This window comes from Carlito syrichta, unplaced genomic scaffold, assembly GCF_000164805.1.
Source record: "Carlito syrichta isolate Samal-C Ts95f unplaced genomic scaffold, Tarsius_syrichta-2.0.1 Scaffold315704, whole genome shotgun sequence".
Lineage (NCBI taxonomy): Eukaryota > Metazoa > Chordata > Mammalia > Primates > Tarsiidae > Carlito > Carlito syrichta.
Window position 1 is genome coordinate 227,137 of NW_007259800.1, and position 26,412 is coordinate 253,548.

Below are 26,412 nucleotides of genomic sequence, written 5' to 3' on the forward strand. Positions count from 1 at the left end.
GCGATCCTTCCGCCTCAGCCTTCCAAGTAGCTGGAACTACAGGCATGTACTACCACGCCCAGCTAATTTTTTGATTTATTGTAGAGATGAGGTCTTGCCAAGTTGCCCGGACGGGTCTTGAACCCGTGGGCTCAGGCAATCCACTCACCTCAGCCTCCCAAAGCGTGGGATTACAGGCTAAGTCACTGAGCCCGCCTAGCATGCTTCTTAATGTATCGTTGGGTATGCAACAAAGTTAGCTTCCTCTGTACTAAACTATGCTGAGGCTATAACAATTCTAAGTTCTAGTAATTCAATGATTTCCAAAATAACCACCATTATATTCCATAAACAAGTATGTATTCTTGTCCCTAGGTAGAAACCTTTCAGGTTCAGTTCTCTTGATTAGGGGAACTAGGATATAGTCAGCCATAGGGATGATTGCTCTTAAGTGATGCGAAAAGACCATTCAATGGCAGTTCATGGAAGAGGGAATTTTTGGCTGAAAGGACACTTGGCAATGTTTGTGGCAGAAAGAGCGCTAGAGCTCTTTCTGCACTTCCTAACAGGGTAGGCAGATGAGGTTTAGACAGGTGACGGCTGGAAGAGAGAGGAAGCTAATTTTTTTCTGCATACCCAACTATGCGTTAGGAAGCATGCGAAGTGCTTTTGCACTCCTTTTATAGATGAGGCTCAGAGAGGACTACTGACCTGTTTAAAGCCACCCAGCTGTAATTAGTGCCAGAGAAGGCTAGGCAGATGGGGTTTAGACAGGAGGCAGGTCCAGGCTTGGAGACGGACATGGGGAGCGATGAGTGCGGCATCTGGAGAGGCGAGCTGCCCAGGTTGAGGGGAATGCAGAAGACTGCTGGGTGGTAAGGATGAGAGTGCTGGCTGGAGACAAGACCTCGGAGCGCGGCACTTTGGCTTTGGTCCGCAGGCAACAAAGAGCCATCGGAGTAAAAACGCAGCGGAGCTCTGGGGCTGGGTTAAGCTCCACATCACTGGGAATGCCATGGTGTAAACCAGAGGTGGGGAGGTCAGCACAGAGTCTCTTCCCACTTGTGTGGAGGCCATAGGACTCATGAGGACTTGCACATGCCATGGTCTCTGTTAAATATGCTTTAGGGCTTTTTGTGACTATGCAAGCTGGTGACCTGTACTTAAGATGAGGAAAGGGAATTTTATTTTTATTTTTTTAGTTGGAGCCTCCCCGTGTTGCCCAGGCTGGAGTGCAGCGGCATAGTCATGGCTCACCACAGTCTCCTGGGCTCCGACACTCCTTCCGCCTCAGCCTCCCGAGTAGCTGGGACTACAAACTCACACCACCACCCCTTTCTAATCTTTTAATTTTTTGGAGAGATGAGGTCTCACTGTTACCCAGGTTGTTCTCAAACTCCTGGGCTCAAGCAATCCACCCACCGCCACCTCCCAAAGTGCTGGGATTACAGGCGTGAGCCACTGCATCTGGCCGGGGAACATGTTTAAAAAACCTGAACCTGGCCGGTTGCAGTGGCTCAAGCCTGTAATCTCAGCACTTTGGGAGGCCACGGTGAGAGGATTGCCTGAGCCCAGGGGTTCGAGACCAGCCTGGGCAACTTGGCGAGACATCTCTATATCAAAAAATTAGCCGGAAGTGGCAGTGCATGCCTGTAGTTCCAGCTACTTGGAAGGCTGAGGTAGAGGGATCACCTGAGCCCAGCAGGTGGAGGCTGTGGCGGCCGTGAGCATGCCACTGCACTCCAGCCTGGGCAACAAAGTGAGGCTGCAACTAAATTAAAAAAAAAAAAGGAAAAATCCTAAATGGGAAGTTCTTCACTTTTGAAGCAAGGACTCTTTATGGTATGGGTTTAGAGGACGAAAAACAGCCATGGAGAGGGTGATCAGAGCCTGGCTTTAAGAGGGTGCCGCACCACAGCGGGCACAGGACGAAAAACTGAATTTGGGTGATGGGGACAGCAATGACAAGAGAGGTGCAAGGCTGTGTGAGGGAAACATCAGCAGGAATCGGCCTGGTTAAGGGCAAGAGGTGAAGGACTGGAAATCTGAGCCTGAATGATGACAGTGGGAACTGTGGGAGGAGATTCATGTGTTGTGCTTTTAAGTCACAAATCATCTTGCTGTTTAAAACAAAACCTGCCCTAGCCAACTTTTGTTAATAACTACATTCCTAACACCAAGATACTGTATACTCATTTTTAAGTATTAGGAAAAATGAGGGGTTCTCCATTTAGGTGAAACAATCAATCTTAGAGACAAAGTCTCTCCAGGGCCACTCTGGAACACCTACCAGAGTTGTTCTCGTAGCACAACACGCAGGCAGAGCATCTGCACAAGGTACAAGTTCTTGTCTACAAAATGAATGCTATGTAAATATTAAAAATGAGACGTACGAACAGGAACATTAAATAAAAGTTTTGCTTTTATTTAAAATAAAATGCATTTATACAGTCTCTAAACCATGGGTTATTGGACAATACTGGTAATCCACCCTCCCTGGCATCCTCCTGGGCTGCGTGAGCTAGGAATTCTCTGACTAGCACCAATACGGATTGTAACAGCGCAACAGACTAGAACATGGCCAGTCCAGGCATTAGAGTTAAGGACATTGTGGCAAATCATGACCATAATGAAGTCATCTTTAATTTAGCAGATATTAAAACTGCATATTAATTATATCTTTTAAAAGCATTTAATTAATGCAAAGATGCTACATTTAAGCCACTTGCTAGTGGTGAGTAGTTTTAAAAAAAACTGTACAATTTTATAAAATTTGTGTTTGTACATTAGTTACACAAAATGCATACTTCATAGACCTTTACTTCATATTGTAATGCAAGAGTTGCATATTTTAGGCAGACAGTGAATATGCTGGTGAATACTAAAGTGTTGTAATACAATATGGTGTAAAAATAAAAACACAAGACAATATACAGACATGCTTATTCGAGAACAAAAACAAACCAAGCATAACGGACTAATAGAATTTTCCTTCAAGATCAAACAATGACATTATTAAATATCAGGCATCTTTTGTAGGCCTGATTTATTGGGGGTGGGAAGAAGGAATAAAATGGCTACTGAAGTAGGGTATTTTAAAACATGACATCAAATTAAACATACATTAAAACACATGCATTAGACATGATAAATAGACTTCATATAGGTTAAGCCCTGGATAGCTTTAAAGCGGATGGCTTGTTTCTTACAGTTTGGCTAGCTCAAGCCAGAGTCAGCTTGTTCCTGATTTGCCCACGATTTCAGTTTTCAATTCATGGCCCTAAGGAACACATGCCAGATTCCACCGTCCCTTCTTTGTGTCACGAGAGCAGGCTAATAGTCGTGCTTGTTTAGTGCACATGTTAACTGGTCTGGTAAGGCAAACAAGTTTTCATGATAAAATGATACATTTCAAGCTTACTTTATTAAGCAGCATATAACAAACAACAGCTTTTACAGTTAAATATTGTTATGGCCGTGGAGCTTCAATATACAAGATTTCTATTCACACCCAACCACTGGTAAGTTTGTAGAACATTTCTTCATCTAAACTCTCATTTTGGTCTTTTGCACGTGTGGAGAGAAATATGTAGCCACCAATGAATTCATGGACCACTTTACAATCAACTTCCGTACAAATGAAGGATAATCGCACTTCATCTGCAAACTCGACGGTGACCTGGACAAAGACAGACAACTATTAGCACTGTCCCAGTCAAATGCCAGGTGGCTGCATCCCAGCAAAGCTACTGTTAACATCTGTCCCTTCGCGGAACACCTGCTGATCCTCAAATGATTACTCTTTTGAAAATCTCCGCGAGTAATAATGCCTTTCAGTTCGAGAGAGGAAGCGATATTCACCAGCCCTTCCCCCACCACCCTTACTTGGCCTCTCCTGCTCTGGAAAGACTGAAGGCAAAGGTTTTAGGTCATTCAGTTCCCAGATGGTCTCTGGTGACTTAATTAATGACAATGTCTCTCTTCAAGTCCTGGAGGAAAACTGCTTCCTGTGTTTTATTTCATATTGGCTTTAGATATCTAACTTTTAGGTATATTTGACTATTTCAGAAATATGAGACTCTATGAAGATAAGAATCGACAACAAAGCTTAGACACAAAATATCTTAGACGAAATGCCTCATTAGTAAAATATTCTGTGACTTTATCTTTTTATTGGTTGGGGGTCTCACCCTGTCCCCAGGCTGGAGTAAAGTGGCACGATCACAGTTACTGCAGTCTCAACCTCCTGGGCTCAAGCGATCCTGCCACCTCAGTCTTCTGGGGAGCTGGGACTATAGGTGTGCCCCACCACGTCTGGCTAATTTTTAAGTTCTTTGTACAGACGAGGTCTCACTAGATTTCCTAGGCTGGTCTTGAACTCCTGGGCTCAAGCAATCCTCCCATCTCGACCTCACAAAACGCTGGCGGGGATTACAGGCATGAGCCACTGTGCCTGGCCTCTGTTTACTTTAAACGTTATTCATGTACTCCAAGGTTGGGGGCAACATGCTCTAGTGGTACATGTGCCATGTTTTTAAGCCCCAAGAACCTGAGCTTGAACTGGTTCTGTTACTCCCTGGGTATGTGGTCATGGACAATGATGGTCTTCATTTGTAAAATACAGGTCATCTATCTACCTCAGAGGGCTGTGACCAGCTTTAGAGACAGGGTACGAATGTAAACATCTGGTATCATACCTGGCACAGAGCAGGCATTCACAAATAGTAGCTGTTATTCTGAGTAGGAGGGCTTTATCCATGATAGAAAGACAATGTTAGAAAAGATCAGGCGATATCCTAAACAAATTACTATGTCCTTATAATCTGAATAACTGGGCTAGTCATGAAACAGGCAAGTTTAAACGAGAAATGAACCACCACCCACAGTCTGTCCTTCAAGAGGTAGTGGTACAACAAATCGCCTTCAGAATGTACAGGCCCTCTTATTCTCAACTTACTAATTTTTAGCAGGCAGGCCTGTATTCTAGTAACAGTATTACTAGCTTACCATTTTGATTTCCCAGTTCACATTCCACTGTTTCATGTTGCTAAAACGCCATGTTTTAATTGCATCTCCTGTGTTTGCATCCATCCTGATGAGTCTGTTGTATGCAACTCCAATGAGTTCTTCCTTTTTGCCCCCTTGGAACCTGTAAACATTTTAAAACACGAACACATAACATGTTGGTCTGTTTTTCAAGATATGTGTTCTCTAATCCTAAAAAAAGGGTGCTATTTTCTTACGAATAAAACAAATGCAAGTATGTTGAATCTTTAATGTAAAAATTAAATGTTTAGAAAACACATTCTAACATTCTTTGAATTTTGCTATAAAACAAGTTGATTGGTCTACAAAGGTATGCTTCAAATGTTTAATTTCTAATTACATGAGGCAGATTAGGCAAAAATGCACAGACCAAGGTTTATGCATAGAGGCTTGGTAGAACCACTGACCTTGCAATGAAGTGTGTGATGCCAAATTCAGGTAAGGACTGCCAAGCTTGAATAAATCTCATCTTGGCTTCAATGAGACTCATTTGAGCTACATTCTGATGGGCCTCCAAGATTCTTGCTGTTATCTAAACATGATTAAACATCACCTTTACCATTAGATGATATTCTTTCATGGTAGAATCAAAACAAAAAAGACCAGAAGACTGAATTATGCAACTCCTCACCCCAAAATCATATATTGCAAGAGTTAAAATTAGAAAGCATCTAAAGTTCCATTTAAAAATTTTAATAATGTATAAAATTATACATTATTTGAGAAAGTATACAAATTTGAGAATTTTAATAATGTATAAATTTTAATAATATTTAAATACTTTTAGAAATAAAATATATTTCTTCTTACTTTCAATTTCCATGTGTCAAGAAACAAAAGGTATTATTAGGATTATATAACTGACACACTTGAGACATATTCCAAGTGCACACTCAGGGTCCTGCCATTATAAAACAGCATATTCTAATCCACAAATACACATGTTTAAATTAAATTTGGCACCAACATATATGACCAGAATGAGGAACTGGAATGCAAGTTTCTAGCAGGAATATTTGTCAGCAGCTTTAAGGGACTTGAAATCACCATAATATATATATTTTTCTTAATTCTAAGGGAATCATTAGAAAAGTTATCTTTTTATTTAAATTTCACCACCGGGGGTAAAATTCATGAGGGAAGGTTGTAGCTATGAATTTTAACTTTTTAATTTAATTATTCTTTTTTTTGGTAAATGTGGAGAACTTACCAAATCTCTTATATAGCCTGGCTGCAGATGGCAATGCGAGGAAAGAAAAAGGAAGCGGAAAGAAAAAAAAAGGCAATCAGAAAAATGGCAATGAAGCAAAGAAAAAGTTGCGGTAACCTGCAAACCAAACTTCCAGCCAAAACCATGCAAAAAATTACTTAGTTGGAAACCAAGCAAAGTAAATGCAAGAATGAAAATGAGGAAGCAGCATTTCCATTTAGAACACTGAGAAACACTTCACGTTATTTTAGAATGTTAAATGCTACTAAAAATTAAGGGTAGATAATTGTAGGGAGAAAATAAAAAGAGCAAATACCTCCTTCCCCCATCACAGACCAGTTCTTACTGGTTAGGGTAAAGCTAACTACTTTAGTAGCAAAATAAAAATTAATATCCAAAAGCCTTTGAGGTCTTCTCAGATTCAGTCAGAGACTATGATCCATCATGCACTGCTTTTCAGAAGTAAGAAGTCGAAAGCATCAGGTGAGTGCAGTGCCTGTACTGCTGCCCTTTTTTTTTAAACACAAAAAAAGCAAACCTCTCAATTACCATCTGTTTTTTGCATCCTTTTTCCTGGAAGGGAAAATAAAGAAATGCCGTACGCTACACTAGGAATGGAGGCTGTAAACATTATTAGTCGCTTCAGTTTCAATGAACACAAATAAACACATAGAATAATGCTTTTCTTTAAAACGTAAAAATCCAGTTTGAGGATCATGTTTATTTAAAAACATCCCCAGCAAGTTTGGTAAACGTGTATACTTGTGGGGAATTAAAGCAGATTAAATATGACCAAGGTGATACTGAAAAGTCCCAGTGCCCTGCCTGGCAGGGATGAATGGCCCCGCAGCCTGCCCATCTTCCTGCAGACAACAGAAGGTGCTGGATTCAGCTGTACTGAGCACTCTCTGTCCAGTGACCAGCACAGTGCCTGACACACCGCAGCAACAGAGTGTCTTGGTATCAGCCCTTACTAGGTTCAAGGACAGTAGCAAGCAGCCCCTGCCTCCTGGGAACAACTATAAGTCTAGCGAGAGAAGGGAGGGTGAAAAATAACGTGCATTTGGTAAGATGCCAAGGTGGGAGACCAGAAGGCCCTTTCACATGGACCACACGCGCGGTGCCCTCCTGTGATGAGTGAAACACAGCCTCTCCCTCAAGAGTTTTCGGTGGATAATTTCTAGCCCAGAACTGGGGACAGAAAGCCATCATTTTAGAGCTTCTGAGAAAACGCTCCCATTCGCGTGGACAGTGAGCCCATGTCTGGCAATCCTCAAACCTTCCAGTGAAACGATAACGTCGCTAAAATTTAAAATGACTGATGGCCTTTGAAAGCAAACGAATTCACTTTTAGAAACAAGATTCTTTACATGTGATTTTAACGCGAAATAACTAAGAATGAAAAATGCAATGAGCATGCGCTTCACTTTCCCTTTCTGACCTACAGGCCACATTCCCCAAGGCTCCCGCTGTGCTTCCTCCATTCCTTACTCCTCCCACCCCATCTGACCAGGGACAAACAACTTTTAGGCTTGCACAACCGCAGGAACTTAAACACTTTGTGATGAAAACATCTCGACATTTCCAGTTAAATGCTTTCAGACTCATACGATAAATGTGACGTTTAAAGTCTCAGAAATTAAGGAGCGGTCTGGGTATTTCACTGGGTCTTTTAAAGTGTGTCCTACAAAGATAAAAGCAAAACTTAGATAAAAACAAAATCTTTAAAGATCACCCTTCCCCATCCACAATCAGAAGCCTTTTCCTTCTAAGGCATGATGTGTGGTGTGGAGAATACCGGGGCCATCCTGAGTGAGACTCCCCTGTAAAGGACTTTTATGTTGTACTGAAGAACTATTTTCCTAAATAGCAAGCCTTTTATGGTACTAATTTCCAGGAAAGGAATTCTAAACAGTGGACAAGAGCAGATTTCAATGAAAGTTTACCAAACTTTGTAGCCATGTGCAAAATTTTGGTTAGGTTCTGATTGTTGTGACTGTTAATGTTAAGAAAAGACACTGTTAAAATGAATACTGTTTTTATCCTCGTAGAATTTCTTTCCAAAGCTGTAAAAGTCAATTTTAACAACAAGAACAGGTATTAAAGATTTTGTTGGAAAATGCTGGCTGAGCTTTATATCACATTTACTTAATTATATAAGGAATAAACTGAAATAAATTAAGGAACACAAAGCATTAAGAATGTGTTCAATTCCCTGAAATGTTTTAAAAAACATTTAACACAACATTTTCTTCAGGTTGTTCAGAATAAATATGTTCTCAACTATTCTGCCTCACTATCTGCCTCATTTAAAGATGAAGTTTTAAGCCGGGCTCGGTGGCTCAGCCTGTAATCCCGTGCCTTTGGGAGGCTGAGGTGAGTGAATTGCCTGAGCCCACGGGTTCGAGACCCGCCTGGGCAGGCGAGACCTCATATCTACAAAAAATTAGCTGGGCATGGTAGTGCGCACCTGTAATTCCAGCTATTCGGAAAGCTGAGGCGAAAAGATTGCCGGAGCCCAGCAGGTCGAGGCTGCGGTGGCCGGGAGCAGCCACAGTACTCCAGTCTGGGCGACCGAGTGAGACTCCAATTCAAAAAAAAAAAAAAAGAATTTTTAAAATTTGAAATTCAAAATGCTCCAGTGATTACGCCCTTTGAATCACTGCTAGTACGAAAGTTTCATATTTTCAGATTAGGGATACTTGACCTGTATTTTATATTCTAACCACTTGATACAAAATTAAGACTACCAATTGAGTCTTGTTTAAGAAGGGAATCTAATTTTAAAGCATATGGTACAAAATTCTAGAAACCAGCATGAAACAGTAGATGAAGTAAAATGAATCAAGTACCTGCTTGTTTTTGTACTTTTTCAGATAGCGAGGAGACACCAAACATTCAGGATTTATGTCAGTTGTGATCTGCTCTGGTATTAACTGAGGATCAGGATTTAAATGCTGCATCTTCAGAAAAGAAAGAATATTCTGAACTTCTGAGTTGTAAGAACTGTCGGCCATGGTCTTGCCTTTGGAGGCTAATCTGCAGGCTGCCATCCAGTGTGCATACTGTTTTTCCTGTTAAAAAAAAAATCTTGATGCATGAAATGGATCATGTGGGGCAGGGGTTTCTCAACCCTCAACCCACAGACCAGTACTGTTCGTGGCCTGTTAGAAACTGGGCCGCACAGCAGGGCAGTGAGTGGCGGGCGACTGAGCAAAGAAGCTTCATTTATGTTTACAGCTGCTCCCATCACTTGCACCACCACCTGAGCTCCACCTCCTGTAGATCAGCAATGACATTCGATTTGCATAGGAACGGGAACCCTATTGTGAACTGCACATACGCGGGATGTAGATTGTGGCTCCTTATGAGAATCTAATGCCCAATGACGTGAGGTGGAGCTGAGACGGTGATGCTGGCGCTGGGGAGCGGCTGCAAATACAGATTAACATGAGCAGTGAGGTCTGACTGCACAAAGACCATCATAAATCCATGGCCTGTAGACTCATATCAAAACACTCTCAGTGAGTTGATGTACTTCAATCAATTGTACAGCTACATCTGGGGCAGGCTTTGTCACAATCCGACACTTATTTCAGTCTATGTGTGGCCCACCCATTATTTCAGTGACCACTTCCACCTGTGCCTCTTTTTTTAATGGTGAATTCTATAACAATTTCATCATATATTGCAATGTAGTAATAATAGAAATAAAGTGCACAGTAAATGTTATGCTTTTGAATCATCCCCAAACCATCCCTCCTGTCCCTGGTGTAGGGGAAATCACCTCCACGAGACTGGTCCCCGATGTCAAAAAGACTGGGGACTGCTGATGGCGTAGGTCTTTGAGTTTAAAATATTAAGGATGACGGGTCAAATCATTTACAAATCAAAGAAAACCGGGGTGTACTTTCAATCGAAAAACTTACATTGTCACAACGAAGCCAGATTTCATTCATGCCCTCTGCAACTGGAATCAGGAGTTTAATGTTAAATTTTTGGCCTGAAATGTTTACATCTGGTGTAACTTCACATCCTGTAATTTAAAAAATTAATTATTAAAATAATTAAACTTACTTTTAAGAAATGCCACGCCAATGCAAGCAGCTCTCATTTTGTGGCATCTTAACATTGAATTTCACCACAGTATTTTTTGAACCCATCTGCTACAGAAGTAACATATACTTGGGAAGTTGGTGAGAAAATGACTGGTATTCAGAATTTAGCTTTATAGGCAAGTTTTCAGGAACACATAATATGTATGGGTTATAAGAATCCATGTAATCATAATCAACACTTAGGCATTAGCTGAGGGCTTTACAGATATATCGAGCTAGGTGATAGAAAATGGAATATCGGCTGGCATAAACAAATAGTAACTGTATAATACAGTGGAGAAGAGCTCTGCAGTCAGACAGACTTGGGCTCTGGCCTTTCTTTGCCACTTAACAATTATGGGCCAATAAGTATATTTAACATCTCTAGGTCCCTATTTCCTGACCTTGAACTCTACCTCATAGGAATTCTTTAAATATAAATATGAGAATGTACATGTCAAAGTTTCCTAAGAGTTATGCACGTCACCTTCAGTGCCTTAAGATCATCCAGTAGGCTCTATTAGGAAAGTGTTAAATTGTTAGTAGGGCTTGTGTTTCTAACTCCTCTTGGCACAGTACAACGAATAAGATAATGAACACCTCTATATCCAGAAAGAACAAATGCTGAAACTGTCATTTTTTTCCTCCACATAAATGTGTTAAGTGCTAAAGAAAAGAACACTTTAGATAAAGTAGAGGTCCTCCTCTCCAGAAGCAAGTTCTACCATGAATTTGGCAGATTTTCCTCCCCCTCTTTTCTTTTAAAAATATTTGCTACATTTAAGCAGCTTCTTCTATAACTCCTTTTATATAAGCCTTTAGAAATGTTGAGAAAGGTGTGTGGCCATCTATTTAACCTGCAAAGTTAAAGATTTTGAAGAGACACAATCTTTTACATAAATATTATTATTATTATTATTATTTTGAGTTGGAGTCTCACTCAGTCGCCCAGACTGGAGTGCAGTGGCCGCCCCAGCCACTGCAGCCTCGACTTGCTGGGCTCCGGCGATCCTTCAGCCTCAGCCTTCCAAGGAGGTGGAACTATAGGCACGCGCTACCACGCCAAGCTAATTTTTTTTTGATTTATTATAGAGATGAGGTCTCATCAAGTTGCCCAGGCGGGTCTCGAACCTGCAGGTTCAGGCAATTCACTCACCTCGGCCTCCCAAAGGCGCGGGATTACAGGCTGAGCCACCGAGCCTGGCCCACAAATATTAATAATTCAAGAGATCTCTGGCCATTTGGAATGAGGTTAAGCAAAATAATAATAACTCAAGAAGATTTATAGCATACAATCCCATGGTAATTAGATTTCTTCTAAAATACCAGGAAACCGAAAAGGGAGAGACAAAGTGAGTGGTAATTCAGGTACTGGTGTAGACACAGAGGCCTACCTTGAGCTACATCTCAGACATTCATTCCATGGCAACACACTGGACTTTGTCAGTTACCCAATTAGTACACCTCTGAAAGGTTAAGTGCCAACAGTCTCCAATCCCAACTCTCAATGAACTCTCTCTGAGGGACATTGACCTTCGACCCCTCCACTTTCTCCCATCAGCAATATGTATTCACCTCTTCCTTCTTGCCAACCCAGCTCTACACTCACTCTTCCATTATACATTACTCAGCAAAACCTTAACCTTAGCCAACCCATCTATTTTTTACTTGCCTATGTTATGGCTGCTTCACACTGCGGGAGGGGAAGAAGCATGGTGGAAAAAAAAAAATCACAGAACTAAGCCAGAGAGATTTCATGGTTCCTGACCTCGACTTGGCCCTTTACACCTGCAATCCCAGTGTTTCTATGGACACTTTCAACTTTGTCCACTTCCAGTCTCCCCAGATAGCCCACAATGCTGCTCACTTCTCCTCGCCTCTCTTCAAGATAAAGCCATTGGAAGTGAGGTCCCTGGGTTTCCCACTGCCTCTTTATCACAAGATCACCCAGCTGCCGTTGCTTCCCAACTGGGGAATAGGCCTTCCCTCCTTGGCTTTCCCACCCAGGCAGACTGAGTTCATGGACCAGACCAGGAACCTTGCTCCATCACTGCCATCCTCCCCCGCCCCCAGACACCAAGTTTCCTTCTTTCTCCTGTCATGCTTCCATCAGCACACCAGGTGCTGAGGGCGTGAGCTCACGGGAGGGCAGTTCTCAGGGGACACCGCCTTCTGGAGGAAGTGGTATCTAACACGAAGCGAACCAGGTCATTTTAGAGAGCATCCATCACCACAAGCGAGAGGCTCATCAACTCCCTGCCAGATCAGCTCAAGGTTCTGCAAGAAACCACAGTGAGCAGTAGCAGAATGTCCTCCACCTGCAGAAGAACCAGACCAACCTGGAGAGGATAGTCGCCTACTGCCTGAACCGGGGTGCCGTAAAACGAAGGAGCCGTGTGAGAAACCAACAGGAGCCACAAACACAGGACATGAAGCTGGAGCTCACAAACGATAACAAAAAAAAAAAACCCCAGCAAAGCCAGGAGCCGAGCCCTCGACCTGCCTTAGCCCAGGCTACAGGAAGCAAGCCTGCCAGACAGCACAAGGGAGAGGAAACACGAGACCCAAACGCCAGGCCCTAGCTCTGAGACGGCCTTGGATTTGAGAAGACAAGCGGAAACCAATGAGCTTCAAGCTGTTAGCTGGGAGCCTCAGCGATATTGTGGGGCTGCCTCAGGAGCCAGGGTGACAGCAAAGAAGACAAAACATGTAAGAAAGAGGTGTTGGGGCAGGGGGAACACTTGGCTAAACCCTGAAGGTGTCAGCCACCCACTAGCAAGCCAGGGAAAGCAAAAGGCTGAGGACCCCAAGTGAGACCAGCTTGTCCTCAGGGACCGTGAGGAACAACCACAGGCTACTGCAGAGGAAGGAAGGACCAGGAGAGCCCAGGAGGACCACAACCCGGCTGAAAATGAGGCTGGATCCAAAACAGGCTGGGAGGCAGCCCTGTAGAGTCAGGGAATCCCAAGTGTCCTTCGTGCTGAGGATCAGGAGACACCCTCCGCTTACTCGACAGGCAGAAAAGCAGAATCATGCCTTAAGGCAGGTTGCACAAAGAGATCACAACAAAACAGTCACATGGAATTAGATACTGAAAACGGAAAAGAACTATGTAAGGAAACAGCTAGACATCTAAAAAGTACCCGAAGGGATACAGTAACTGCTAAAACCCTTTTTTATGCCAGCAAGTGACTCCCAGCAACACCAACCGTCAGGGCCTCCTCACCTCTGAGGTTCATCTGGTGGGCTGGTGTGCCGCTGGATTCTTCTTTGCTCTTATAGCAGGAAATAGACGTGTCTTTGAAGGTACACCAGTATTGCTTGTAACCTTTCAGAGTCAGCTTCTTTGGCCTGTGTATCAAATAGAATTAAGAGAAAAACCACTTTCAAATAACTTTTTCTTTTGAAAGTAGGATTTACTGAGGGGACAGAAAAGCTCCCACAGTGGGAAGGGACCTCAGGGGGTGGCCCCGCTTTCAAATAACTTGATGAGCGCTATGTTTTAGGAGCAAAGTTTCACGCCGTTAAAAGTCTGAGGCCAAGTTTCACACAGTTCCCCCCGCCAGTGTCTTATAGTCAACGTGGCTGTTATGGGATGTGCCTCTCCCTTCTCAGTCCACTCCGGGAGATGATGACACAGCAAGCAGGGAGAAGGGGAAGACAGTAAGGCCCCCGTTCCAGTCTTCCCAGCTGCAGCCATCTCGTCTGTCACTAGCCGGTTACGTGGAAAGGACAGGAAAGAAGTAAATGCCAACAGTTGGAAGACTCCCAGGTCTCAAACAACCTGCAGTTCCTGGGAGTCTGGGGGCCGCCGTGGAGCCCTGTGAACAGAGGCAAGTTTACCCGGCTGAGAGCAAGGATGTGCTTCTCTCTCCCAGGGACAGATCCCAGTGGTGACGTCTGCCTGCCACTCCACTGTCAAACACAGAAGATGGCAGAGCAGCCCTGGGGGGAGTGCACAGGGACAGGTGCAGGTTCACGGCAAAGGTGTGAAAGGGACAAGGCAGGCAGCGGCACCTGAAATCCTGCCCTGGTCTCAGAATGTTACATATCCTGAGCTGTCATATGTGCAACTATAGTAAAGGATTTCTTCTACAACAGTTTTATATTGACCTGCTGGGCTCAGGCGATCTTCCCACCTCAGCCTTCCCAAGCTGCTGGAACCACAGGCACGTGCCACCACACCCGGCTAGTTTTTTGATTTATTGTAGAGACAAAGTCTCGTCAAGTTGCCCAGGCTGGACTTGAACCCGTGGGTTCAGGCAATCCTCTCACCTCAGTCTCCCAAAGTGCTGGGATGACAGGTGTGAGTCACCGCTCCCAGCAGCAGTTTTGTGTCTTATAGTGGAAAACAGTCTATCCCACGTCACCTCCTGTCCCTTTCCCTCCTATGCCTGAATGTTCAGCTCTTTTGATTCTGTTGAATATGGCTGGATTGAATGTCTAAAAATCTAGGTATTGTATATAGAGTGTTCCATGAGCAAACCAACAGAATTCCCAGGATCTAGGACTCCAAGCAAGGACATAACCACTGGCATAACAGGTCAGCATACGCTTTCAACAGAGGCCCACTGTCTTACTGTGTCTCAGCATCTACACGATACAAGCCAGGCCTCACAATCCTTCTCTTTTCTTAAGAAAAATGTTTACCAGATGAAAGAATGAGCACTGTGATTTTAATGTGGTAGAGGAGGCTATTTTCTCTCATTGTAATTTAGTGTTCACCTAAGGGTAAATCCCTTTACGGATGCATATGCCAGTCAAACTTACAGTTAGTTTCAATAATGTGAACACACGACTGTAAAACTGACACTTATTCACTGGTGTCTGAAATCCTTCTCCTTTTTGTACTTACTTGAAAACTTTAATATAGTCAGCAAGTTCAGGAATGGAAGTAATGTCACCCTAGGGAGAGAGTTAAATCATTTTATCTTATTATTATTTTTTTTAATTTGAAATTCTTTCTAATGTTTGGTATTTGATATCAAGAACCAGCTTATCTAATAAACCAAATTACATAAAATACAGACTATAAAGCTATAAAAAACACATCATATTACATGGTCTCATGGACCATACCTAATCTTCTTGGTACAAACACATTTTCAAATAGCATAAAAAGTTAACAAAATTTTGATCAAAATGGCAATTTATGTAACCCACAAGAATATGTTACTTCTAATACAGCTGAAATTGCTTGTAGCTGCATGTAAACTTGTAAATAAGAGTCATGAGACATGTTTCTTCAGCAATAATGAGTGCCTATGCTTTAAAATCAAACTTAGCATTTAAAAAATTTCCTGAGATCTATTTTTCTCTTTTTGTAATGTTTCAAATGTGCAGATCACTAAATGGTGTATTGCTACGACTTGAAATCAAGTTTTCCTCTACAGAAATATTTCCCCACCATTTGTTAAAGAATGTACAGAGCATCAGAAGATCTATCTTATTGTGTCAGAAGCATTAGAGACTAGTACAATATTACTTTTAAAAAAGTTCCTGGAAAATCAACATCTGACTTCTCTAAAGCATTATATATATATTTCTCTCTACCTCCCCGAATACTTTGTGAGAACCTAAACCCACAAAATGGCATGCATCAACTCAAACTAAATTAGTAGGTAAAAAGATTCACCTTACCAAAATTGTTGATGTTTTACCCCCTTCCAAAGTAATCTCCAGGTCTGAAAGGGCAGCATCAACTTCATCAACTTCTTTGTCACTGTTGTTCAAATGATTCTCTGACGTCATGATTGACAGCTTATTGATATGATACTGAAACCAGAATTATGTTTAAGTGAAAAACATAACCATCAAATTCTAAAAAAAATTACTATCTGAATGTACGTTGAACGCTTCCTCATCACCTAATTTGAAAAGGGTCCAGGAACTGAACGACAGGAAAACAAAGGGCATGGCACTGGAAATCAATATCCTAAACCCACTAATAAATATTTAACCAAAAGAAGTAGGACCTCTGGACACACACAAGGGAATTCATAGTTTGGGGCCCTAAGACTTAGAGAGTTAGCTGGTCCCCACTATGACTCACATGTGCGGAGATTTTTGACTTTCTTTCATCACAGTCTCTTCTGTGTCTAGGACAGGGTCTGTGAGCCACGAGTGTTGAATGAATGTGTAGAATATACATAAGGTCCTTTGTAGAAACGGTTTAACACTAAACACCTAACAATACTACTATCACCTAGAAGGACAAAGTTATCACCATTATGTTGAACGCTAACCACCCCCCAATTCAATGCTCTATATCCTCAGTTAGAAGGAGGGATTATATTTATATGCGTGTACACACATGAACACACAACATATACGCACGCATGTGTGTGTATGTAGAGAGACAGAGAGCAGTGAGTAGTGGTAACTACTCCTATATGTAGAAAGGAAAATCTCTGGGTATAGAGAATCACTAGTCACTGATTTTTAAATACACTTGGGTAAGTGACTTAAAACAAATATGAATAATCAATCTACTGGACCTTGATGTTAAGCCTTAGGGAGGTTTTATACAGAGGTCAGCAGAACCTTTAAATCTTAATCAGTTACCTTTCAAAGTAACAAGTAGCACTCCCAGTTTCTGAAATATTCATTCACTTAACACAGTCTATCCATGGGAACATTTAAAGAGCTAATCGGAGGCCACTTACCGATGTTTCTCTCAGTTTTAAGATTTAATGAATTAGAAATGAATAGTCTCTGGCTATAACTTTACTTGTGTTGATATGAGATCCTTATGGTGACAGAGACTTCCATACCCATAAATTATGGAAAATGAGGTCAAGGCTGAGGCCCTCAAGCAGTGGTCCCAACTGTCTGAGCATATTATGAATCAGGTGAAGAGTTGGTTAAAAGTACAGGACCCTAGGATCACCCAGAGATCCTGATCCAGGAAATCTGAGGTTAGCCTGAAATCTATATTTTTAACTCAGTGTCTTAGGTGATTCTGAGGCAAAAGGTCCTCATGAGTCACACTGGAGAAATCCTGGCTGTAAATAGGACCTGTCATAAAATCCAGCTTTGCTTTCAAAGGCACACAGGGTATGTTACACTTTATAGTGTCTACTTGGACCTAAATGCTTTAAAAACAATGCTACTGGCTTATCTACTTTCCTGTTTATCCACAGCTTCTTGCTTTGAATTACTTTGTTTCTTTTTACTAAACTTATTTTTCACAAGGATCCAGACGCCCCCAAAAGACGACACTTCAGGATATAGCCTGGAAAAAAAAAATACTAGGTACTCCTCACCATCCTGTGAAAGTTTCCTTATTCTGGTACTGGACGGCTTCTTACAGTTTTATGGTCATTCTCTGATAAGACTTCCAACAGCTCAGGAGATCTGTACTCAAAAATGCTCTCATTAAATCTAGATTCTAAAATGGTCCAGGAGGGCTATGCTTCGAGGCCATTCAGTTTCCATGAACTAAAATCCACAGTCTGTGGGTATTGCTACTGCACTGCGACTGAATGCCTACTGTACACTGAGAGACAGCCTAGACTCTGAAGTATCTTCTTTTGGGGGGCATCTGGATCCTTGCGTAAAATAAATTTAGAATAGTAAAATGAAACAAAGTAATTCAAAACAAGAAGCTGTGGATAAACAGGAGGGTAGATAAGTTAGTAACATTGTTTTTAAAGCATTTAGGTCCAAGTATACATTATACAGTGTAACATATCCACATGGAGGACCGGGCTGCCGAATAATTACACTTCTGTGAATACACAACTGAGAGTAATCATCCCACAAATACTTTTTAAGCACCTGCTATGTGCCAGGGACTCTATGCATCTGTTGGGTTTAAAAACAACAACTGTACATCATTTTAAAATAAGAGTAAGCAATACTATACAACAAAATCTGTCTTTTACACATGTATTTTACAGGTGTTATTGTTTTGTCATTGGCAAAACTTTTGCTAGACAATTATGATCCTGAATACAAACTGAGAAAGTTACAGGTAGAAAGCCATAACCAATTGAGGGGACTCCCAATACACTGTTGCAGAATTAAACTCAGGAAATTCTTCAGCGAGTCTGAATCATCCAGAAACACAACATAGGATTTGTAACAAGTTGACTAAGCAAGTCTCTAGAAAATAACTGACCGGGCAGGGCTCGGTGGTTCAGCCTGTAATCCCGCACCTTGGGAGGCCGAGGTGAGTGAACTGTCTGAGCCCGCGGGTTCGAGACCCGCCTGGGCAACTTGGCGAGACCTCATCTCTACAATAAATCAAAAAATCAGCCAGGCGTGGTAGCGCACACCTGTAGTTCCAGCTACTTGGAAGGCTGAGGCGGAAGGATAGCCGGAGCCCAGCAGGTCGAGGCTGCACTGGCCAGGAGCAGCCATTGCACTCTAGTCTGGGTGACAGAGTGAGACTCCAACTCAAAAAAAAAAAAAGAAAAGAAAAGAAAATGACTGATCCGTCTGTCATCTGTAATGTTCCTTGCCTGTGCTTCTTTTTGACTCCTTTTCATCATATAAACTAAGGAGAAATTAGTTGTTCCTGCTCTCTAATGGCAACTTTTTCAGTTGTAATTGGAAACTTTTCTGGAAGCACTGAAAGAAATACTTGAAGACTGACAGCATTCTTACAGTGAAAGCTCTTCATAACTGAATGTCAATTTTGCTTCCTGTACTTGTGTTCTTAAAGAACGCAGCTTGATCAGGACATTAGGTGAAACCAGAATCCCATCGTAATCTGAGAACACTTGCCAAAGCCTTACTCAAGAATCTGAATTTTAAGAAAGATGAATTATCTGGTGGCCATCAGACCTCAGTACCTGTAAGAATGCGGATTTGTGAATGCCACCCTAAAGCTATTTCACTAGAGGGTATATCAGTAATAAAGTGACTAATTAATTTTTTAAATAAGCCCTGCTATAATTCTGAAGCAGGTGGTGTACAAGAACCTCATATGGAAAAACAGTGGTTTAATCCAAGGAAAATGTCAGCTGTCGATTTCTGAAGAATTATCTATCATTCTAAAAACATTTTCGTTTAGTTTCACTGATCTCTTAAAATCTTATTACCTAAAATGATATTATTTTGTCAAAGCCTGTTTTATAGTGTGTCTTATCACTCCCAGCTGTTTTATGAAATCATGCAGGTGAGCTTCAGATAAGATTCTCAGAAATTTGATTTCTAATATATATCTTCTTTCCAAGGGAAAATGGAATAGCTTTAAGCTAGTGTACACTTGGGGGTAGAAGGGTAATTCTTCCCCCCACAAAATACAGAAAAGTAACTATGAAGTATACCACTGAACTCTTAGATAAGTTAAAAAAAATTAAACTAAAATGAACTAATGCATTTATTTTGCTTTCTTGAGTGTCTATTCACTTTCTGCATGGCAAAAAACAAAAACAAAAACTGTCTATCAGGTGCTACTGGAATTAATTCTTATGCCACTTCACTGTTTAAAAATAATCCCCTCCCCTTTCCCCAAGTTCCCTTTAACAGATCTTTCAACTACCTGTAAGGCTGCAAACATCATCATTTCTTCTTCGGTACACTCAATTTCTTCTAGGAGGATAGCCCATTTAGCCTGCTCATAAAGTTGATTGATTCTGATTGCATCATACTGCAGCGAAAGAAACAGTTCTTTTGAAATACATCACCTTTGACACTGAGAAATTTGAAACTGTGAATATTCACTTAATTTTAAAGCTTGGCAAGATAAATTTAACATACTTTTTTTTTTCTGGGATTTTTATTTACTATCCAATACTCAATTATAAGAAAGAAAACTACCCATAGGGTACCTATATGCCCCTACATAGATCTATCTACATATTTAATAGTCCATTAAAAAACAACACCAAAATATGACAGAAGATCACCAAGTTTTCAATATTAAAAACAGATTCTGTGTATTATTTCCCAGGGAAATAACTACTAGATCCTACAGCTTTCAACACAGAAACTCTAACTTGCTGATATCACAGGAAGGGAGAACTACTGGGTTACTATAACTTGCCACACTAAAGAGTCCTCAAAATGAACATTAACAGCTGGGCTCGGTGGCTCAGCCTGCAATCCTGTGCTTTTGGGAGGCTGAGGTGAGTGGATTGCCTGAGGCCATGGGTTGGAGACCCGCCTGGGCGGGGAGACCTCATCTCTACAATAAATCTAAAAATCAACGGGGCATGGTAGCGCATGCTTGTAATTCCTGCTACTTGGAAGGCTGAGGCGGAAGGATCGCCGGAGGTCGAGGCTGCGGTGGCCGGGAGTGGCCACTGCACTCCAGTCTGGGCGCCAGAGTGAGACTCCAACTCAAAAAAAAAAAAAAAGAACATTAACTATTTTGGAGAGTGTCTTGTTCACTGTAGAGAAGCACACCCAGATAAAGTGGCAGTTCTTTGGAAACCATACTTAAAGTATGCCAAATAGAGGACACATATACACTTGTTGAAAATAGATTTAATTACATGTTATCAGATTATCCATTTAATTATATTAATGAAAATCAATAGTAATGCCTCAACAATACTACAGGTTGAGTATCCCTTATCCAAAATGCTTGAGATCTTGTTTTGAATTTAGAATTTTTACAAATTTTTGAATACTTGCATTATACTGGCTGAGTATCCCTAATTCGAAATGAGCATTTCCTTTAATCATGTTGGTATTCAAAAATTTCAATTTTGGAGCATTCTGGATTTTCAATCTGTACTTTACAATGTTAACAAAATACATCTTCCCTCCCTTCCTCTCCCCTCCCCTCCCCTCCCCTCCTCTCCCAAATGTAACTATTCCCAAAATAGCTTTGGTTTTACTCAAAGTAGATATGATGTTGCCTGAAAATGAATAAAAAAATTTATCGTTCTAGTATATGCATTTACTGTTGTAAAAATAACTTAAGCACATAATAAAAGATGATGAGTATACACATTAAATCTAGACTATAAACATGAAAAGGATGAGAAGGTAGCCTTTTTAAAAAAGGCTCTTCCCCAGGATGAATGAAAAATCCAACCCAAACTTGTATACCAAGTATTTTCCGGGGGGACGGGGTTGGAATCCAGAATTTTATAGCAAAGTTAAATCTTACCAGAAAACCAAAGTACTAGAGTAGCATGGATAATACCAATCCTAGTAAAAACAACAATGTTCTTCTGTTATATGAGAAAAAATGTAGACTTAAAAAATTTTTATTTTTGAAGATTTGTTGGTGTACAATTAGTAATCTAAAAGTAACTGAAGTGGCAATCTTTCCGAAACCTTTCTTTTGCTTACAGGATAGATGAAGGGAGGGCCAATTTAAAACAAACAAACAAATAAGCAAAAAAACAAACAAAAAACCCATCTATCAATTCTGTAGTACCGAACTAGTACCTTTAAAATACAAATCAGCAGTTTCTTTCACCCATGCCAGCTCTTCATGTTTTCCTTTCTTTTCTCTAATAAACTTTGCTTGAAAACTTTGGAAAATAAAATAAACTACAAATCAACCAAAAATGTAACTATCTCAACAACAACAAAACGGGGGTTTAGTTATGCTTTCAACCTACTAAAACGACAGATTTATGTGAAATACAAACACCTTTGCCTAAAGGTCTGGGTCTTTTTTTTTTTTTGAGTTGCAGTCTCACTCCATGGCCCAGACTGGAGGGCAGTGGCATGCTCCCGGCCACTGCAGCCTCCACCTGCTGGGCTCCGGCGATCCTTCTGCCTCAGCCTTCCAAGTAGCGGGAACTACAGGCGTGCGCTACCACGCCCGGCTGATTTTTTTTTTTATTTATTGTAGAGATGAGGTCTTGCCAAGTTGCCCAGGTGGGTCTCGAACCCGCAGGCTCAGGCAATCCACTCACCTCAGCCTCCCAAAGGCGCGGGATTACAGGCTGAGCCACCGAGCCTGGCTTAGGTCTGGGTTTTTAATATTACTCAAGACTTACTCTATACATAAGTGATTCCTGACCCCACCAACTTCCAAAAAACAAATATCCAGATGAACAGAAAACAAGCAAAAAAGCAAAACAAACAAACTAAAAAACCCCCCACACAAGAGGCAAAAGCCATCCCTCTAGATCCTTGGTACCTTTGGATTCAAATCAAAAAAGCTGTAGTACTTGAATCGGAGCAGCAGGGCCTCGTTTTCCTTCACGTCTTGCTCCATGAGAGACCTCGAGGAATCGAGCCATCTGGACAGAGGAACAGGGGCAGTGGGACAAAGCGAGATGGAGTGAGCGAGCCCTTTCTACCTCCAGCTGGATGACGGAACTTAACTTCACCTGCATCTTGAAACTTACCCTTGGTTGATTTTTGCTTTGTCAAGAAGGGCTTGAGGCTTGAACATTTTTGCCAGGATTTCTGGTGATGTGATTGGTTGACTGACAGCAAGTATACCAGGATTGCCTTCGGACAGAGCACTGTCACCAAACCAAGCAGAAGTTGGCGACAAGGGGCTTCCATCGTGAGCGTCGTAAGTGGGGGTCATTGTTTTACTATAAAGTCCTGGGCTTGAATATATACTTCCTAATAGGTAATGTGAAAAGCAGGTAGTAAGTATGAGGTACAGAATCTTAGTTTTCAACAATAACACACACCATGATATAAAGCACATTGCGAAACACAAGTTTCATTCTGAAAGAAAAGCTTAGTATATTATTTTACCTCTCTTGAAAACATGTGTAATTAATTTCACTTGTACAACATCAAGCACATGTAATACAAAGCCTTAAGAAAACAATTAAGTGTGCAAAAATTCTGGAGAAAAAAATCAGCTCAAGAGAACTGGAAAATAAGGATCTCGCAAAAGCAGACAAACACATTCTGTGTTTAACCTGCGGCAAGGCTCACCTTTCACAGGGCCGATGTAAAGAACATCAGTGCCTACAGGAAAGGAAAGAAAGGAATTCAGAAGGTAAAGGAAGAAGACGACAGAGGGCAGGAACAAAGGAATGAAAAGAACACAGGAAAAAGGAAAAACAAGTTTTTCCTAATTGTGAACCATAAATTCAAGTACATATCTCAAGTGAATTTCACAGGAAAGGACCTCGCAAGCTACATCCTAACTAAAACACATTTACTGTCCAACTGAAAATAACGAAGCTGCATTCTAGTCAAGTGCTGTGTGACGAACACACCTGTGGCATCAGCCACCATTTGAGTTCCATGCCCTGTTTAATAACGCAATGTCATTAAATATATTCTCATACACAGAACAATTTTATATCAATGTTTTCTCAGTGAATAACTAAACTGATTTCAACAAATTTACAAATAATGCATTAAGGCAAAAAGGTAAACAGTTGCCCTAGAAAGAGGCTAACAAAGATGCATTTTATAGTTAAACCTCTGAAGGCAAGGACATTGCCTTATCTACTGATGTCTCAATATTATAGGGCTAGGCATGTAGTAGAGGCTACATAAATACATTTTTAAAAAATTAATCAAATGAAGCCGGGCTCGATGGCTCAGCCTGTAATCCTGCGCCTTTGGGAGGCTGAGGTGAGTGGATTGCCTGAGCCCACAGGTTCGAGACCCACCTGGGCAGCGAGACCTCATCTATACAATAAATTTTAAAAAATCAGCTGGGCGTGGTAGCGCACGCCTGTAATTCCGGCTACTCGGAAAGCTGAAGCGGAAGGGTCGCTGGAGCCCAGCAGGCGAGGCTGCGGTGGCCGGGAACGGCCACTGCACTCCAGTCTGGGCAACCGAGTGAGACTTCAATTCAAAAAAAAAAAAAAAATTAATCAAATGATGATATAACTTTCTTCATCTAAGCTATAAAAATTGAGATTAGACCTAAAATATTTTATTTAATTAATTAATTTATTTTTGAATAAGGGTCTCACTCTGTCTGTCACCCAGGCTGGAGTGCAGTGGCATGATCATGGCTCACTGCAGTCTCAAACTCCTGGGTTCAAGTGATCCTCCCACCTTAGCCTCCCGAGTAGCTGGGACTACAGGCGCACCACTACGCCTGGCTATTTCAAAAAATCTTTTTCAAAGATGAGGGGCCAGGCTGATCATGAACTCCCTGGGCACAAGCAATCCACCTGCCTTGGGCTCCCAAAGTGTTGGGATTACAGATGTGAGCCACTGTTCCCGGCCAGATTTAAGACATTTTTAAAAGTTCATAATGACATTAAATAGAAGTAGCTTCCCTCCAAGTCGAAACTCAAATATTTCGTCCTGTAGTCATAATTTTTAAAAAGAAAATGTGTAACAGGTATAACATTGTTAAGAGATGATGAAAAGGCCGGGCTCGGTGGCTCAGCCTGTAATCCCAGCACTTTGGGAGGCCGAGGTGAGTGGATTGCCTGAACCCGCGGATTTGAGACCTGGCTGGGCAACTTGGCGAGACCTCATCTCTACAATAAATCAAAAAAAATCAGCCGGGCGTGGTAGCGCATGCCTGTAATTCCGGCTACTCGGAAGGCTGAGGCGGAAGGATCGCCGGAGCCCAGCAGGTCGGGGCTGCGGTAGACGGGAGCAGTCACTGCACTCCAGTCTGGGCGACAGAGTGAGACTCCAACTCAAAAAAAAAAAAAAAGAGATGATGAAAAGAAAATGGCTTTTCCATTCCCTAATTTAATATGCTGAGGAGTATCTTTCCTTTCCTCCCTTTAACTTTCCCCCCGAGCCAGGACAATCAATTACCTGTGAAAAAGTGGTGATAAAGCTAGAGACTTTTGTCGTTGTCATGACCTAGTCTAGAAAGAAAAGGCAAAGTAAACAATTTTTTTAAAACTAAAAATGTGATCTCCCGCTAGCCACAGGCTACCTGATTTTATGTCTCTGAAATGAGATCTTCTAATGTTAATACTAAAAAAATCTATACAATCTGAACATTGTTACCCTTGAACACAAAGCAAAGTAGTGAATACTCCTTTCTTAGTGTTTAAAAAACACAGTATAGTAAGTACCCGGGCTTTGTTTGAAAGATGAAACTTTAAACTAGACGAGTACTTATCCAACCTACAGCTGTATGACACCTTTGTGAAAGGATTACCTGGGTTCCCTCACTTATTGAAAGAGCTGAAAATATTACTCCAGTTCAGATGGGCAAATAATAATCCTGCTATAAAGCATACGCACGCAAATAAAGTGTGAAAAAAATTAACTTCTAGGCAAAATCTTATCATTGTTTATTTCAAAGATTGATCAAGTAAATATTTTAACTGAGAATGTCAGAATACTGAAAGTTTGTTCCTAATATGATGAACTATTCAAAATTGAGTGACGATAGAAGCAGCAATTTTCTTTATAAAGTTTCTAATATAGAAAACATGTTTCCCCTAAATCACACATTTAATAGAATCTGCCATCTACCCGAACCTTCTCCCTCTCAACTTCCTCTAGCTTGTACGTTCTTCACGTCATACTTTATCACTCCAGTGTTCCTATTTGGGCACTACATGACGATAACTCAACTGGTGTTCCCAATGACTATTATTTTCATTTTAGAGGAGGAAACTGAGGCAAAACAAGGTTAAAAAACATTTCCAAGGTCTAAGGTGCAGAGTCAGGCGATAAGCCAGCCAGTGTGGCTGCTACTGTGCACACAGCCTCTGTGGACTGTGCCTGATTTAAGCCCTCCCCAGTGGGGGTGCACCTATTTAGTAAGCTTAGAATTTTGTTACTAATGTCACCATTACAAACAATTTTTCAGTGAACACCTGTGTGGTTATTTCCCAATTCTAGCAGCATTGTTGGGTCAGAAGGCATGGGTATTTACATTTTTTAGTCTCAGTGCAGACAATCCCAACTAGCTTGTTTTCCTGACCCCCTGGTTTAAAACATATGAAGTAGAGGACGAATAAAGAGCATGCTGAAGTAGCAGATTGAGTCAGCAAGAAAATTTGAGCAACATGGAAAGATGACTTAATAAAGAGTTCAAAAGCACTACAGTCTGAGTCCAACTACTACAGGCATTTAAAACCCCATGTAACTGACTAGCTCCTAAGACTGTTGCTCTCTCTCTATATCTATATACATACAGATATACATACACACACACCATATATATATCTATATACATACATACATACACACACACAAACACACACACACACACACACACACACACACACACATTTATTTATTTATTTATTTTTA

General features: G+C 41.3%; 1 protein-coding gene across 1 annotated transcript in view; it reads right to left on the reverse strand.

Moving 5' to 3' along the window:
- Positions 1 to 2,382: 2,382 nt before the first annotated feature.
- Positions 2,383 to 26,412, reverse strand: part of FERMT2 (fermitin family member 2) — a 61,511-nt gene continuing 37,481 nt past the window's right edge. Inside the window, exons 5-18 of the mRNA XM_021706514.1 lie at positions 23,149 to 23,181; positions 22,599 to 22,824; positions 22,388 to 22,490; positions 19,823 to 19,930; positions 15,973 to 16,107; positions 15,188 to 15,237; positions 13,559 to 13,683; positions 10,165 to 10,271; positions 9,088 to 9,309; positions 6,785 to 6,808; positions 6,236 to 6,256; positions 5,433 to 5,557; positions 4,987 to 5,128; positions 2,383 to 3,658 (exon numbers count right to left, since the gene is read on the reverse strand). Coding sequence (XP_021562189.1) covers positions 3,485 to 3,658; positions 4,987 to 5,128; positions 5,433 to 5,557; positions 6,236 to 6,256; positions 6,785 to 6,808; positions 9,088 to 9,309; positions 10,165 to 10,271; positions 13,559 to 13,683; positions 15,188 to 15,237; positions 15,973 to 16,107; positions 19,823 to 19,930; positions 22,388 to 22,490; positions 22,599 to 22,824; positions 23,149 to 23,181 — 1,595 coding nt within the window. The 3' untranslated portion in view covers positions 2,383 to 3,484. The remainder of the gene's footprint in view (positions 3,659 to 4,986; positions 5,129 to 5,432; positions 5,558 to 6,235; positions 6,257 to 6,784; positions 6,809 to 9,087; positions 9,310 to 10,164; positions 10,272 to 13,558; positions 13,684 to 15,187; positions 15,238 to 15,972; positions 16,108 to 19,822; positions 19,931 to 22,387; positions 22,491 to 22,598; positions 22,825 to 23,148; positions 23,182 to 26,412) is intronic.